General features: G+C 41.9%; 1 protein-coding gene across 1 annotated transcript in view; it reads right to left on the bottom strand.

Annotated features, from left to right (window-relative positions):
• Positions 1 to 1046: 1046 nt before the first annotated feature.
• CNTN3 (contactin 3) overlaps positions 1047 to 17971 on the bottom strand; it is a 120294-nt gene continuing 103369 nt past the window's right edge. The window contains exons 13-23 of the mRNA XM_063164345.1: positions 17114 to 17289; positions 15077 to 15194; positions 13838 to 13996; positions 12934 to 13083; positions 12041 to 12111; positions 10891 to 11125; positions 9950 to 10065; positions 9102 to 9288; positions 5115 to 5227; positions 3459 to 3624; positions 1047 to 2904 (exon numbers count right to left, since the gene is read on the bottom strand). Of these exons, the coding sequence (XP_063020415.1) occupies positions 2801 to 2904; positions 3459 to 3624; positions 5115 to 5227; positions 9102 to 9288; positions 9950 to 10065; positions 10891 to 11125; positions 12041 to 12111; positions 12934 to 13083; positions 13838 to 13996; positions 15077 to 15194; positions 17114 to 17289 (1595 nt within the window). The 3' untranslated portion in view covers positions 1047 to 2800. The remainder of the gene's footprint in view (positions 2905 to 3458; positions 3625 to 5114; positions 5228 to 9101; positions 9289 to 9949; positions 10066 to 10890; positions 11126 to 12040; positions 12112 to 12933; positions 13084 to 13837; positions 13997 to 15076; positions 15195 to 17113; positions 17290 to 17971) is intronic.

Raw genomic sequence — 17971 nt, forward strand, 5'->3', positions numbered from 1 at the left:
CAATTTTAAAAACAATGACTGAAGCCTACCACTGTTTCTTATAAGATTTCAAATATTAGATGTGACAAAGTGCTGGTTATTTGGGGTCCAGTGGAATGGCAGAACCACCTTCCCCACCACCTCCAGTTCTCGTTGTATAAGTAATTCTAGTCACATTTTTCATTATTATTTTTCTTCCTTTTATTTTTTTTTTTCATCCCAGGACTGAGTTGCTAATTTGGGATGGTCACAGGAGCTGCTCTGGAAATGCCTGTAAGAGGTAGGATTATCCCATTATCCCCTATTGCCTCTCCACCTTCTCTTCCTGCACCTTCCCAATGCCAGCTTGTTTTTTATCAACCCACTGGAGAACCAAGACACTTCCATTAATGCAAATAACCCTGAGCTGCATTAACATGATAGGAGAAAGAAAGAGAGATCAGTTTAAAGGAAGATTAATCTGGACACTGGGGGAGGCAGAGCAAGGGAGGAGTGTCCACCTACAACCATCTGACAGGAAAAACCTGATTTACACACAAGAGTGGAATAATTTTTCTGGAATAAGTACATACTTGTGATTTGTTGGGATCATTATTAATCCTTATTGCAGCATCTGGATCAGCTCCCTATTATGCAGGTAGAACCCACACTTTAAAAGCTTAAAATAAATACTTGTGCTGTGCCTGTGTTCCCAAGGAAAAGGTTTCAGTGCTGGAAAATCTCAAGTTTGGTGGGAAGCTGCAGTGTGTAAGGAACAGGCAACTGCAGCAGCAAACAGGACCTGCAATTTAATGCTAAATAGTGATACACTGAATAAATTATTATAAAAAACTAACTCTTCTTCAGTGTAATTACAGTGGGGTTTTTTTCCACTTTAGGGAAGAGTAAACAGCCTGATTGGATAGATGGCAAATGAAGCCAGGGAAATGGAGGTGGATTTTTGCCCATCCTGATGCAAAGCCAAGCAGAGGAGGAGCTCAGCAGCTTGAGCACAACCATTTTTAGATTTGTTAAACCCCCAACATGTGCAAATATGTAACAGGAACAAGCAATAAGACTTTGAGATATTCTATTATCCCTCAATGTAATAAATATTTTATTAGAGCCATAGAAAAGAATGCATACAGATAACCATAGGATACACACACAACTGGAAGTTCAAGGATAAATTTCAACCTTTTCAATATGAAACAAGGTACTGGGTACATATCTCATGGAGATATAGAACTAGAAATCAAGTAATAATACAATGTAAGTGCATGAAAAATGGGCAGTACAGGAACCTGGACTAGAATTTTGTGAAACAAGAGAAAGAGTCACCCTTTGTTGCATGAAATAGAACTATTTACTCACTAGGAACACCTGGATTTCCATGTCCCACCCACCCCCCTGTTTGCAAGTGTCTGAAAACAACACTGAAAAGCAACTAATTTTAAACTCATTTATAGCTCTCTATGTACAGTATTTACAGCTCCTGCTTTCCTCAGCAGCACTTGGTCTCATCTGGAGCTCATCTGCCAGCTCAATGCACATCAAGGTATTTTTCCCAAAGTGCTACCATAATTTCATTAATCCTGGTTCTCCCTTTGTACTTCTGTGTGTTGTAGTAGTATGGTGAAATTTAAAAACCCCGGTGTTTAAGAGGAGATGATGCCTTATGTTATCTGAACAGGGATGCTGTGACCTCTCTAAAAAGGTTGATTTGACTGAAGCCACAACTCTAGAAGTCAAATGGACCACGCTGAATGTATCTTTAATTTACTGCCATGAAAGAAAGCACAGATTATTCTTCAATAGCAATTCTGAAGTGTCGTTGTATAACTTTTTTTAATATCCTACTATTGCCATGAACTTCCCAGACTCGTGTGACAGCAGCGGGGTGCAGCTGAGAGCCAGAGCAGGTGGAACAGTTCAGAAGTGGTTCAAGAGCAGCAGGAGGGAGAGGCCTGGCTGTGGGTCTGAATTCAGGGTGTTTGCAGTGCAGTGAGCAGGAGGATTTGGGGCTGCAGGGCTGGGAGCGCCAGGGAAGGAGGGAGGGATGGGTGTCCCTGTCCCCAAGGCCATGGTGGGTGCCAGGTGGGCACCTCAGCCCCTGGACACTGGCAGCAGGGCAAGCACAGCACCCCCAGGGTGGGAGAGTTTGGTTTTGAACAAAGAACCTGGGTAGGGAAGGCAAGGTGGGGAGATGAGGAGATGAATTTCAGAATTTACTGAGAAGCAGCACAAGACCAGCCCCAGATCACAGCTGGGAGATCATTTCTCAGGAGCAGCACGGAGCCTTTGCCCTGCTCCAGGTGGGATTTCTTTGAAGGAGATTTCTTTTGGGATATCTTTCCATTTAGAGCAACTCCCACTAAGGGCAGCAGGGAAATGATCCCAACTCCAGGGTGATGGCACTGCCTTGGGAGCAGCCATTATCAACTCCAGCTGATAACAGCCCCAGCTCTGATTTCATCCTTTCCATGCCAAACGTTCTTTTAGCAATGCAGAACAAACCCAGAACAATTCCGGGCTGCTGCAAAAATGTTTTTTCTCACTCTCCCTCATGTCCTGACCTCACAGTGCCATCCCTACCCCTCTCTCACACTGTATCTGAAGTATGTAACATGTAAACTCCTTTGGTTCAAGTATTAAGGCATTTTAGATTCCTTTTTAAAGGATTTGCTAAACTTTACATGGTATTTTTACTTCAACTTACAGTGAAATATAAAGAATTTAAAAACACGTCAGGATAGAAGAAAAAACATGCATTAACCACTGCAGTTTTTTTAAAAAATGCACTTTAGTAACCAATTTTTTTTCCCCAGCAAATGCAAATATATCAGCACAACACAGAATTAAGGGTCAAGGAAAATATTGTTGCTAAGAAGCTCGAGACACTGAAGGTACTCAACACTGATGGTCCAGAACCTCTTGCATCCATACCTGTGACAAAGGAAAAAATGAATTCAGGATCAAATGAAAGCAGGAGTATCTGCTGTGCCACATTATTACTCTTCCTAGATGCCAAGCGAAAATTACTGTAATTTTTTCTTACAAGCACAAAAATCTACAAAATCTACAAAAATCGACAAAAAGGAAGTAAATATTTAAAAATTACAGAGATGCTGCGATCACGAATGGTTTTAGTGCTGTGGTTTAGCTCACAAGGCGGTGTATGGTCAAAGGTTGGACTCAATGATCTTGGGAGATCTTTTTCAACTTTAATCATTCTGTGAGTTTGCTTTCAAGGTAATAGTTTTTTATAAAAAAAATAAAAGGAGAAGAAGTAAAAAGGGTAACATTTTTAGTAGCAACTTAAATGGGAATATACCAGCTCAGCAGAATGGAGTTTGCCATGCACAAGGGCACGAAGATTTTAATTGCTTTCCTTCTACTACCGTATTACCGCACGGCGTCTAAGCATTAATTTTAGTTTCTCCCCCCACCACCAAAGGAAGCAGAGAGGAGCTGGGACAAAGGGAAGAGGCTGAACGTACTGGCTAGCCTGGGGATGAGGATCTGCTGGCTGCTGCTGCCGTCGCCGCCCTCGGTGGTGGCCCTGACCTCGATGAGATAATCGTCCTGCAGCTGCAGCCACAGCTCGGCCGTGGTGCCCGCCGTGCTCAGCACCTGCAGCCCGCCCTGGCTGCTCCTGCACAGCACCTGCAACACAGCACAGGGCCTCAGCCCCTCCTCTGCCCCCAGCACACAGCGCTTCCGCTTCTAACAGTGATGGCATGAAGGAAAAGGGCTGGTTTTTGGTTAATATTCCAGGGCGGAGTTGTATTTAAGGGAAGAAGGGAGTATCGATCAATGCTCTCTTTTGAACATTGTAACAAAATGTTCAAAAATATTTTTTGCAATGTTTTTCGTTTAAAAAAAAAAAAAAAAAAGAATGAATTTTTCATTAATTTTCGAACATTTTTTCCCCTCTTATTCCAGATTTAATTTCAAATGGCACAACGGATGCTAATACAACTGTACTGTATTATTATAAAATGTATATGTACATAAAAATGTATACATACATATAAAATGTATATGTACATATAATGTCACAGACAGGTTTTATGGAAAATCCTTTCCTTAGGATTTTTCCTCCTGAGAAGCTGAGAGGCCTCAGGAACAAAATGTAAACATTGATTATCTGCTGCTGTGGAATGCAACAGGTGCATCTGGGATTGGTCTCATGGGGATGTTTGTAATTAATGGCCAATCACAGTCAGCTGTATTCATTCTTTTTTTATTCTTAGCTGGCCTTCTGATGAAATCCTTTCTTCTATTCTTTTAGTATAGTTTTAATGTAATATATATCATAAAATAATAAATCAGCCTTCTGAAACATGGAGTCAGATCCTCAGACCCCTGTGAACACTGTCACACATATAAAATGTATGTATACATAATATGTATGAAAATAATACATATTATGTATTATTTTTATTACAATAATATGAAATAATGGGACACTGGAACAAGCTGTAAACATGTACTTCTTGCCAATACAACTCGGTGGGTCATCAGATCTTCAGCCTAAATCTTTTATTCAGGATTATATCATGTGGGATCCAGCTGCACAGAGCTTAGCAGGAGCATCGTCAGCTGTTTTTTAACACACTTATATGACATTTTAAAACACTTCTACATTTGTGTGCTGATCAGATTTGGAGCAGATGCAACTGGGTAACTTCTGTCAGGGAAATGAGCATGGCCCACAGCAGGTAAAAGGAGAAAGGTTTAAAAAGATCAGTTTAATATATGTGATAATATATAAGAAATATAGTAAATGCACCTGGCCAGCAATGGAAGCTACATCCATCAGGCTAAATATTTGTGGTTTCTTTCAAAGTTTTATCCATTTGGGTAAGTGTTACACATTTAAAATAAGACTTATGGATGTGGTAAGTGTTTTAAATGTTCTCAGATCCAGGTGTGGGTGGGATCCCAAGAGCTGAGCAATGCCAGGATGGGGAGGAAAAGGGACTGGGGGACATTAATGGTGAGACACTGTTGGAATACGTATTTCAAATACTTAAAATCCCTAGGAAGGAGACCCCAGTGAAATGGTTTAGGGGTGGGTTTGTGCATGCCCTGAACATGCAGACAGACAAGGAAACCCCAGCCCTGGTGTCCCCAGCTCTGTCCCCACTGACCTTGTAGCCTGTGACCTGGGACTCGTTGTCCATGGCTCTGACCTCCTCCCAGCTCAGCAGCACCCTGGAGTCTGTGACATTCCACACCACGTTTCCTGGAGGCTGGCTGGGTGCTTCAAACACACAACAAAAGCACGACTTTAATTCAACTGGTACTGGGGATTGATTCACCTGCTCAGGTAATTGGCTGTCATTGCATCTGGGATGCAAAACCAGCTCCAGTGCAGGCTCCTCGCTCTGCATGTTGTGGTTCAGAGGCTAAATCTGAAAAACAGGAGGAAGGGAAAAAGCAGAATGGCACATAAATGTTGTTTCTGAAGCTGAAATATCTGTTGCTGGTCCTTCATTCAATACAGCCAGACAGAAGCATGTGCCTTAGGACATGGGTGATTAATTAGAACAAACTCTAATGATGGTAACTGACAATTTCTAGGTTTAGTACAGTGCCAAGAATAAGAAAATTCTTCACAATAGATTTTTAGACAAATTTAGTCTCAGTGAATATTCAAATTTACCCACTATGTTGATTTACTTTAAGGTGTTAGCTATGGAAAATATTTGCAGATTTTTTTTTGTCTGTTGGCTCTTTCAGCTCGAGCTGTGGTTCTGAACTGAGCCTGTGCCAAAAGTGGGTTTTGGCCACAGACATTTGCTGGGATTTTTGGTTCATTAGCAACCCAAGGCTGTTATTTGCAAAGCAGCTGCATGCTCTGGGCTCTGCCCCTTTCATGTACCTTGGAGCTGCCAAGCTTTCAGGGAAGTACAAACCTCCTCAAATGCCTCAGGTTGCTTTCCCAGAAAACAGGTCCTGCAGTGACACAAATCAATGATTAAAATATTTTCTAAATGCATTAAGGAAAATAATTTACTGTTGCTGTCACCTAGTGGAGGCAACTGCTGCTTAGGTGGGCTGAGCTGTGCTTTGAGACTGGAGGTTCCAGCTTTAAGCACTGAGAGTGCTTTTGAACACTTGTATCCATGTCCTTATAGAGTTTTTCCTCTTTTTTTCCCCCCCTCTTTTCAATCCTCTCACACAGGAAGTTCCCTGCCTTCTTTCCATAAGCAGTCAGCTCAAAACCCACCTGATTATACTCAAAAAACAGAAAAAAAACCCCACCCCTGAGACTTAAAAGAATTATTCCAAAGTCAACCAACCACCCCCAGCTATTTTCTTTGACTGTTTGTCTTGTTCTGTGTACTGAGGAAGGTTTAACCTGGTGTTCTAATAATACCCACTCCTTGTAAATGTAAGAGGAGATTGTTTCACTCCCGAGAATGAAGTGTTACAGCATGTATGAATCGTTTTCACACTGAGATATTACAGCTGAATTTCAAAGGAAATGACTCATCCTTGAAATCCACAACAAAACATTAAGAAGACACGTGGGAAAAAAAATGAAGAGTAATTATCTATAAAAACTTCAAGCCTCTGTCTGAGGGATTCAGAAGCTCCATTTGCTGCAGACACCAAAATCTCCAGCACTCAGCAGAGTTCAGAACTTCTCTTGTGGCAGGTCCTGGTCCATCAATCACCTCAGGACGTGTCCAAGGAGCTGCAGGGATTTCTGAGAGCTGCTCTCAGGCAGGAGAATTGCTCAGAATTAAGAGCGGATGGACAGAACATTGGGTTTTATTTTAAGACTTCTGAAATATGAAATAATTGTCACAACTTAGACAAGTCTTCCCCACCCGCCTGGCATTTTACATAGCAGGATTTAAACCCCCACTTGTTATTCTGGGCTGTAAACATGCGTATTGCAAATTTTAGAGCTAAGATAATTTAATTGTCAAAGGCTCACTTTTAATTTGGAAATATACACTGCCAACAGAACTGAGCTATTTGTATTCCTTGATATGGCAAAGAGTTTCTGAGATTTACCTGGCAGGTCCTGTGGGGGAATGCAAATCCTTCACAGTGAAAACCACACCAATAAAAAATATTCAAATTAAATTACAAACCAGGATTGATTAAAAATTACACATTTGAATGAAAAATCAGTTTTTACTGCAGTAGCACGGAAAATTATTTCTCTCAGCAATTCAACTAATTTATCAAAATCTTCAGACTGACATTACATGCCGTTGCTCTCCTTATTCACCAGAAAGATCCATGGAGATAATGCAATTAATTTTCCTTTTTAATTATTCCAAACAGCAGCATTTTGCCCTGATCCAGATCCTGCTCACACCAGTGAGATCAGGGGCTTGTCCAGTTCAGTCACACACCCCAAAAGCAGGGGGCACAATAAAAAAGGACTGAAAATCCCTGAGCTGACCAGCCTGGCACCACCTCCAGTGAGCAGCCACAAAGATGATTAATTAGAAAAAAATTCCTTTTCCCATGTCCTGTCCAGGCTGCAGGCAGTGAGTCACTTCAGATCAGCCAGTTCATGGTAATTGTGCACATAATATATTTAAACTCAGGCAAATCTGAGTTGGTTTAGTCCTCAGTGACAGACTGACACTCATTTCTGCATAGAATAATTTCTGATAAACTAGCTTATTTCATAATATTAATGCTCCAACTCTGTCTGCTGGGGGATGTTAATGATTATTGCAGGGAATTTGACCCTTCAGACAGATTTAATTGTCTGTTCTTGTGCCTCTGACAGAAACACTTCAAGACTGATGACCCTGATTCTGAGCTGTATTACAACAGAGGAGCACACTAAAAATATTTCCACTTCTAGAAAAATTAGTGCAGCCTTTGACAATCTGTTCTCCAGCTTAATTTTGCCTTTGCGGCAGCAGAGTGGCCTCTTGTGCAATTTGTTCAAGGGGAAACAGTGGACATGAAGGATTGCTTTGCATGGACTCCAGGAGGTTCATTGCATTTCAAAACCCATGCCCTAGAGAACTTATAAATATGTTATAGAACACTGAAAAATTCAACAAGTCTCGTTTTTTTTTCCTTCTTCTAAATAACAGAGATTTTTCTTTTCAATTTCTTCCAGTCATTAGCAGCACAACAGAGGTTCAGTGCAGAAATTACAGATCTTCCCTGGGCTCCCCTGGCACTGCTGGGTTTCACCCACCCTGCTCAAGAACTGATGGAAGCTCTGTGCTTGATTCATGTGACTACACGGAAATTCAGGTCACTCATACTGTGACTCCCAGGAACTCCACTGCTTTCCTTTCCCCTCCAATGTCACTGTCATATTTTCTGAAAAATCCTCTTTGCCCAGGATTCTCCTCCTGGGAAGCTGAGAAGCCTCAGAGAAGAAGGAAAACAGTAATTATCTGATTTGCTTCTCCTGTGTGTGGTGCTTTGGAATGTGGCCTGGAGATTGCTTATCCAACAGGTGAATGTTTGATTGGTTTAATGGGAATTGTTTTGACTTAATGACCAATCACCATCAGCTGTGTTGGACTCTGGAGAGGAGCCACGAGCTTTCACTATCATTCTTGTTAAGCCTTCTGTCTGTATCCTTTCTCTATTATTTTATATAATTTTCGTATAGCATTCTTTAATTCAATATAATATACTATAGTATAATATATTATAGTATAATATAATATATAATATAACATTTTTCATATTATATAATGAATAATATCATATTACATAATAAATATAAATAAAACAACATATTATATATAAATATAGAAAATTATAAAAATATAAACATATTAATGTACACTATTTTAATATATTTTATATATACATATATTAATATATTAATATATACATATATAAATTAATATATATACATATACATATTAATATATTTATATATACATATATTTATATATTTTATATATACATATATTAATTAATAGATGTTATAAATATATTAAATAATATAATGATACTATTATATAATATATAAAAGATAATAGTATAATACAATATCATAATAAATTAGCCTTCCAAGAACATGGAGTCAGATTCAATCATTCCTCCTTTGTCCTGGGGACCCTGCAAACCCAACCCTGCACGTGCTGCCCCCTTTGGTGCCCGTGCCCTTTGCTATCTGAGGTACTCACGTGGCTTTTTGGTGGTGGCATTGACGGTGGCACTGAAGGGCCCTGCCCCGGCGCTGTTGTAGGCACGCACAGCTGTGTAATAATCCAGGTTGCTCCTCAAGCCCGTAATTTTTATCGATGTTTCATTCCCTGCTGCTTTTACTCTGTTGGAAGATTCTTCTTTCTGGCCTTTATTCCAGTACCTAACCTAGGAGATAAAAACCAAAACCATTTAAATCTTGCGTGGAAAGGGCTGTTCACCCACAGTGTTGTACTTGACTCTTTTAAGTGCTTTTTTTTCCCCTTCAGCTGAATAAGATAAAAATACAAGTTAAAGTTTCAGAAATATGTTTACTGTGCAAAAAAACCCCATACTCTTATCCATCTGCTTCTCACGCTTGCTGCTCTTTTCATTGTGACTGCAGCAAAAAGACAATTGAAATATTAGATCTTGCTTGAACTACAGAATGACAAGAGGAAAACCATTACTTCATTAAGAAGGAAACAAGCTCAGAAAAATGTACCTTGTAAAGAAGTTTCTTTGAAAGTAATTGTAATTCTGAAAAAATGTTAGCTTGGAGTTATGTTAGAAACATAACTATCAGCACAAGCAGCAAAACACAACTTCACTCTGGTTTTTAACAAAGTTTTTTTAACAAAGGGTTTTTTTAACAAAGACAGAAAAAAATATCCTTCTTCTAGCTGTTGGCGGGGCAGGAAGAGTAAGATTTGGGGTGAATCTGTGTGGTTGTGCTGCATCCTGCTCGACCCTTCTGGCCCATGGCCCTTTAAAAAGAGGATTGGATTTTATTTAATAAACAGGGTTGATTCACTGAAATTTTATATATATTTTATTTCCACAGACTCACCTCATAGCCCAGCAGCCTCCCATTGCTCATCTTCCAGGGAATGGCTGTCCAGGACACCTGGATGGCTGAGGAGGACAGGCTGGTGGCAGACACTCCCGAGGGGGCCGTGCTGGGCTCTGGGTTGGGAAACCAACACGGGAGAGGTGATTGGGAATAAACCTGGGGATAAATACATAAATCCTCATCCCAACCCACCTCCCTGCCCCGAGCTGCTGCTGGAACTGATGCCTTCAGGTTTAGGTTTTGTATTTTGTGTGTGTGTGACTCTGAACTCCATACACAGTGTCAGCAGCTCTCCTCACAGCTCAGTCCCACAGAACAATCCTTGTCCAGCCCAGAACCAAGGACACCACTGCAGCTTCAGCCCAAAAAGTGCAAACAGCAGGGAATGGAGGGGAGCAAACTGGGAGGGTGGGACTGCATCACCTGGAGCTGGGATTGGACAATGAATCCCAACATGGAAATGGAGCAAAACTGATAAAAGTGTGAGAACTCCTGACCCTCATCCACCTTGGGTGTAGCCCTGTCCGGGCTCTTGTACTGCTCAAGGTGAATCCTTTGAAGACCTTTAATAAATTTATTTATTTAAATAAATTATTTTTATTATTATTCTATATATAATATACAAACAATATATAATATAATATAGAAATTACATAATATTAAATATATTTTTATTAAATTTATTTTATTTGTCTATATTTATTATTTGTATAATAAATACAAACAAACGATTTAGATTATTTATATTTATTATTAAATATATTTCTTTTACATGTCATAATAACAAAAACTATTATTATAATTTTGTTACTAATAATAATAATAATAATAATAATAATAATAATAATGCTTTATTTATTTAAATCTGCCCATTCTCTGCTCCAGGGAGCCTCCCAGGAACACCTGGTGGAAGGTTCTGGGGCAGCCCAGGGCTGTACCTTCCTCAGCTGAGAACACGGTGGCCACGGCGCTGAAGGGCCCCTCTCCCTTGTTGTTGTAGACGCCGACCTTGACCTCGTAGGGCGAGAAGGGCAGGATGCTCTCGTTCCTGAAGACGTATCTGGGGGTGTCAGGGGAGGTCACCACGGTCTGGATCCACGTCGAGGTGCCCGAGGGGCGGAAAGCCACCACGTAGCCAAATCCTTCCCCGTTCTGCAGCTCCTCAGGGACAGGCTGGGACAGAACAACAGCTGTGAGGCACTGGAGGGATGGGCAGGAGGAACCCAGGGACAGAACAACAGCTGTGAGGCACTATGGAGGCTAGGCAGAAGAACCTCATCTCACTCAGGGACACAACAGCTGTGAGGCCCTGGGAAGGATGGGCAGGGAGAAACTCATCTCACATCAGGGAAAGAACAACAGCTGTGAGGCACTGAGGAGGATGGGCAGGAGAAACTCAGGACATGACCCAGGTGCTGGCACTGCACTCAGCATCAAACCCTCAGCCAATTAACTCTGGGACAGAACAGCAAAATGTGCTCCCTATAGCCTATGCTAAGGTTTGCATTTCAATAAGAGGACAGCTTTCAGGTATAATCTCTGGTTTTCACTAAGTATTCTGCTTCAAGATGGTCTTCAGTAAATACAGCTTTTCTTTCATTAATGCACAGTTCATAAAAAATGAATGATTGCTTGGTCAGCTGTTAGAGAATCCAATACCACCTTCATACAGTGGCTGAAACCTTCTTCTGATGTCATTATGATTAGATAACCACACAGAGAAGTCAATGCTAGGAACAGAATATTAACATTTCTTTAAATCATTAAAGAAGGAATACACAACATAAATGAAAATTGGTTAGCACGTGCATCCAGATTTAATGGTGGGAAAGCAAGAACTGCAAATCTGCACTGCAAAGCTCAGTTCTTTGGCTCACATCACACAGGGCCCAGAGCACCTGCACATCCCAGAGAAAATTCAGAGAGAGAAGAGAAAAAAAGAAAAAGAAAAAGAAAAAGAAAAAGAAAAAGAAAAAGAAAAAGAAAAAGAAAAAGAAAAAGAAAAAGAAAAAGAAAAGAAAAAGAAAAAGAAAAAGAAAAAGAAAAAGAAAACAGTTCTGTGAAGAGGACCTCTCCCCACAAACTTACATCCCACGTTATGACCAGCTCAGACCTGCTGCCTCCTCCCCCACTGACCTCAGAGGGGGGAATTTCAGGAACTGTGGGAAGGAAAAGCAGAGATGTCAGCACAGAGTAGAGACAGGAGAACACAGCACATCACCCTCATGCTCTGAGTTTAACCCACATTCATCAGGGGGAATGGTTTTGGGGTAGGGAGTACTGGAGAGCCCCAGCCCTGACCCACACTGATCCTTCCCTGGGCCAGGCTGGGGCTCCTCTGAGTTCTGAAGAACCTCAGCAGCTCACAGATTATTTCATTATTTATTAACCACTGCTGCTGTGTCTAGGAACTTCCAAAAACTGCATTCAAGCCTAATTTTTCTAGAGTTAACTCTTCCTGGGTTGGAAGAAACCCCAGAGATCATCTTGTTCCAGGACACCTTCCGCTGGACCATGTTGCTCAGAATTCCACATCCTTGGGATGTTATGCAGATACATTAGGAAACAGCCCCATTCTAAGTGAGCTGGGTTTGTAATTGATGGGTTCCTCTGAGCCACATGCCTGTTACATGGAAGGGTTTCACTGATCAAACAGCAGGAATGGAAAATCCCTGTCAAAATTAACCTCTTTGCATCCATTAATACCTTCAGACTCTGCAGCACTGCCTGAACTGGCAGACTGTGCCACAGTAAATGCAGTTTAAATGGATTTAGATGTTATGCTTCTGTGATGTTCAGTAATGCAACAAAAACTGTCCTACAGCAAAATGGAAAAATATGAACAAACTTGTTTCAGGCTTTTATATCCAATGGCAATTCCAAGCTTGTTTGCAAAGAGCCAAGATAAAGATATGAACACTCCTTTTCTCTGTTAACATACAACATTCTTGAATTAAAAACAAATAGAAGGACCCACTAACCTGCCTCTTCAGTTCTTACTTTTTCTGAGGGCAAACTAGGCTCTCCACCTCCTATTTTGTTGGTGGCAACTACTCGAAATTCATATTCAACCCAAGGATTTAAATCCACTACTGTGCTCGTGAAGGTTCTGCCGTCGATCACGTCCGGAACTGGGGGAGAGAAAAGGAAAAAGGAACTCAGGAAAAGGAGAATGGCTCAAGGGAAAAGGGAGCTCAGGAAAAGGAGAATGCTCAAGGAAAAAGGAGAATGGCTCAAGGGAAAAGGGAGCCCAGGAAAAGGAGAATGGCTCAAGGGAAAAGGAAAATGGCTCAAGGGAAAGGGTGCTCAGGAACAGGAGAATGGCTCAAGGGAAAAGGGAGCCCAGGAAAAGGAGAATGGCTCAAGGGAAAAGGAGAATGGCTCAAGGAAAGGGGAGCTCAGGAAAATGGTTCAAGGGAAAAGCGAGCTCAGGAGAAGGAGAATGGCTCAAGGGAAAAAGGGAGCTCAGGAGAATGGCTCAAGGGAAAAGGGAGCCCAGGAAAAGGAGAATGGCTCAAGGGAAAAGGAGAATGGCTCAAGGGTAAAGGGAGCTCAAGGAAAATGGTTCAAGGGAAAAGGGAGCTCAGGAGAATGGCTCAAGGGAAAAGGGAGCTCAGGAGAAGAAAAATGTCTCATGGGAAAGGGAGCTCAGGAAAAGGAGAATGGCTCAGGGGCCAGAGCCATTCCCTCAGAGGCTGGTCTGGGAGCTGTGTGCTCACCTGTGGTGGCCGAGCTGGGCTCACCTGTAGTGGCTGAGCTGTGCTCACCTGTGCTGATGAGCTGTGCTCACCTGTGTTGCCCGAGCTGTGCTCACCTGTGGTGGCTGAGCTGGGCTCACCTGTGCTGATGAGCTGTGTTCACCTATGTTGCCCGAGCTGTGCTCACCTGTGGTGGCTCTCTGCCAGCCCACGGAGAAGGGCGTCCTGGCCTGGATGGTGTAGGTGGTCACGGGGCTGTGGTTGTCTGTGCCCTCCTGCCAGGAGATCTGGGCTGTGGTGTCCGTGATCTCGTCCACCCTCACGTGCTCAGGGGGCCCAGGAGAGCCTGCAGAGGGGTGGGAAGCCAGGCACAGGTTGGGGAAGCCCTGGGAATCACTTCCCCTTTTATTTCTTCCTCAGGGAGAAGGAAAGCAATTCAGACTGGAATCAGAACACTCATAATTGTGGTATTATATTCGCTAAACTCTGATAATTTCAACCTGAAATACTCTCAAGGGCAGAAATTATGCCTGGGTTTTGGCTTTTTTTACCAAAACCTTTGTTCAGCATATCCCTCTGTCTTTCCAGTGCCTTTTCCTTTAGTCCTAAATGTCCTCTTTAATCTACAGACAAATCTTTGTATTATGGAAATTTTCTACCTACAACTTCTTTACTTCACTTGTATTACTGGAACAATTTTTCAGCACATGTGACCAGCACCCCAAGCAGTAATTCAGTCACACAAACTTCCTGCTGCCTTCTGGAAAATCCTCATTCTTTGCACTTCCTCCTCAAAATGCTGGGTTTTGTCTCACCTGCACCAGCAAAGGGGGTTGAAATGAGTAACAGTGCATTAACAATGAGAAAATATCTGAAATACTTTAAAATATATTGAGTAAGTGCTGATCACATAATGTGCTTTTCTAGATCAAAGCTTTTACCTTGCAATAAATGTAGCTGTAACATCAGCAGAGAAAGCCACAGCTCTGGCTGAACTGTGAATGAAAAGGAATAATCCTGCATTATAGGCTTTAAACCCTAGGGGAAAACTCTCCTGGGCTCTGGCAGAATTGCCCATTTCACAGGAGGGATATTCTGGAGTCCCCAGCACTTCATTCTGCAGAGGCAGCAACCCCAGAGCTGCCAGTGAGCTCCTCTTGGCAGCCTGAAGGACTGGCAGTGAAAAAGGATGTGAAGTCACTATTCCAACCCCCCAGCTCCTCATTTCTCTGGGCAAAAATCAGGCTTCACCCAAAAGCCGAGCTGTAATTCTCCCTAGCCGCAGGCCAGAATGACACAAATCCAACTCACAGCCATTCATCACCCCATTCAAACCATGCACTGGCTCTGTGACCTCCACCATCAGCTATTTCTGCAGCCTGTAATTTGAAAAAAAAGGTGGAAAACACGATGGGCTGGGCTGTACCTCTCACGATGAGGTCGGCAGCAGAGGCCACGCTGTCCACCTCTGTCTTCACCATGCACACGTACTTCCCACTGTGCTTCAGCTGGATGTTCCTGATCATCAGATCCCCTGATGCGCTCTGGGGACACACAACACTCATCAGTGCAAACCCCCCTCCCTTCATGGTTAGTATTTTCTCTGAAATGGGAAAAGAAATCTGCCAAAAATGTGAGGTTGCTCAAAAGCTGCACTTGCAGGACAGCAAATTCCTGCCCATCAGCAGCTCCAGGCTTGTTGTGTGGGAGCATCTTCCCAAAAAGCATGAGGTGATTGATGTCCCTTTTTTGGGAGAAATGAGCCCCAACATGGGGAGCTCACACTGGGAGCATCTCCTGCCTGCAACCCCCAGTAACCTCAATGCCCTCAAAAAGAAAAATGTGTTTTCTGTGGCCACTACCAGTTTGATTTCTAGACAGAACTCATGGAGTTTTTATCTTGAACTTTTAAGTCAAGTTATGACAGATTTTTAAGGAGTTCAAACGTGTAAAAGACAAAGTTGAATTCAGTCCATCCTCCAGGTTATTGTGAGAACTTTCATTTAAAGGTTGCACATTCTAGGCTGACTTTCCCATTTTACAAGCCCAAGTTCTGCTCTTTGCTATTCAGTGAGTATTTAATCTTTAGTCTTTTTTCCCTGTTGTTCTTTCTCAGATCACAGCATGTGGTTATTTCCTGGATCATGGGAAAAGGAATAAAACCTAAATGAAACTGTAACTTCCTATCACATTTGTGCACTGTCTGTTTTCCACACCACTGAACAGAGAACTTGATATTAAACCTTTGCTAAACTGTGTCCCTTAAAAAAAAAATCACCTCTTTGTGTCAGCTCAATTACTGCCTTAACTCAGTTCCAGCTGAATTTTCCAGGTGAAAAACACGTCAGTCAGATTTTAATTTTTAAATTACAATTATTCTGGACAAGCAGCATTTTCTTCAAGGACAGAACACTAATCTGTGGGTATTTTCAGCTACTTTGGCCACTGATCCATGGGCAAACAGCAGTTTGGGAGAAAGGCAAAGCCATGACTCTGAAGTTTATTTTAATCTTGGAAAAAACATGAACCTTTCACAACATTTGATTATTTTCCTTTGTTTCAGCATTACAATGTCTCAATTCTTTACTCAACACAAGCTGAAGCCAATTCTGCCTGATTCCCTTCCATGTGTGTGCCTGGTCTGCTGTGAAAGCACAGATGGAAGTTGTTTGCAGGACAATTCAGTGCTGATTGCTTACAATAAATTAAAAGTTGAGTCAAAAGCAATCTAAAATCCATCTCCTTGATTGGAAGTGGATATTCAGGGAATGCCCCACACCAGCAGAGAATGCAAGCAAATCACGTCCTACACAAATTTCAGCAAAGTCAACTTGAGACATCTCACCAAAGGGGAGGGGAGGGCTTAAAATAGAAGAGTTCTGCTTGAAATAAACCTCAGCAAAATGTGAACTCTGCATTCCAGTAATTTGTGCGTTTCAGTAATTTGTGGGGGTTTGGGAAGAGTCTCGAGGGACTGGGGGAGCAGCAGGAAGCTCCTCTGTGTTGCGGTAAAAGCAGATGGGACTCAGTTTGTGAGGGAGAAGCCAATTTTTGTGGGAATTTTTTGGGGAGGGGAGAGGAAGTTCTGGGAAAGAGAAGGAGATGAGAAAGAGGAGGAGAAGAGAAAGAGAGGAGAAGATAAAGAGGAAGAGAAGGGGAAGGGAAGGGGAAGGGAAGGGAAGGGAAGGGAAGGGAAGAGAAGAGAAGAGAAGAGAAGAGAAGAGAAGAGAAGAGAAGAGAAGAGAAGAGAAGAGAAGAGAAGAGAAGAGAAGAGAAGAGAAGAGAAGAGAAGAGAAGAGAAGAGAAGAGAAGAGAAGAGAAGAGAAGAGAAGAGAAGAGAAGAGAAGGAGGAAGAGAAGGAGGAAGAGAAGGAGGAAGAGAAGGAGGAAGAGAAGGAGGAAGAGAAGGAGGAAGAGAAGGAGGAAGAGAAGGAGGAAGAGAAGAGAAGGAGTTCTGAGCTCACCCCTCCAACCTTCTCGAAGTGGGATGCGTCCCTCTGGAAGTCGGCGAGGCTCCCGTTGAAGTACCAGGTGAAGCTGATGTCCAGCAGAGGATCGTGCTGCACCTGGCAGGGCAGCACCACGCTCTCCCCCACGGTCACATCCAGGTTGGAAGGGGCCAGGGTGATCCTGGTTGGCTCTGCAGGGAGCACAGACACTGGGCATTGGGTTTTGCTGCTCTGCTGAGCTTTGCCTGCCACTGATATCCCCCCCTTCCTGGATGGGATCACTGACAGACATTTCCAAAGGTGCAGCTGGACTGGCAATGCCGCCTGCAGCTTTGTGTCCTGGCATTTCCTGTCACCATCACATTTTCTGAAAAATCCTCTTTGCCCAGGATTTCTCTGCTGGGAAGCTGAGAAGCCTCAGAGAAAAATGAAAACAATAATTATCTGATTTGCTTCTCCTGTGTTTTGCTGCTTTGGAATGTGGCTTGGAGACTGTTTATCCAACAGGTGAATGTTTGATTGGTTTCATGTGAATTGTTTTTACTTAATGACCAATCACTGTCCAGCTGTGTCAGGACTCTGCAGGGAGAGTCATGAGCTTTCATCATCATTCTTTGTATCTTTCTCTAAGTATCCTTTATCTATTCTTTAGTATAGCATAAATACGATACGATATAATATAATATAATATAATATAATATAATATAATATAATATAATATAATATAATATAATATAATATAATATAATATAATATAATATAATATAATATAATATAATATAATATAATATAATATAATATAATATAATATAATATAATATAATATAATATAATCCTTCTGAGAACATGGAGTCAGATTCATCTTTAAGAGCA

The sequence above is a fragment of the Melospiza melodia genome, chromosome 10 (genome assembly GCF_035770615.1).
Source record: "Melospiza melodia melodia isolate bMelMel2 chromosome 10, bMelMel2.pri, whole genome shotgun sequence".
Classification (NCBI taxonomy): Eukaryota; Metazoa; Chordata; class Aves; order Passeriformes; family Passerellidae; genus Melospiza; species Melospiza melodia.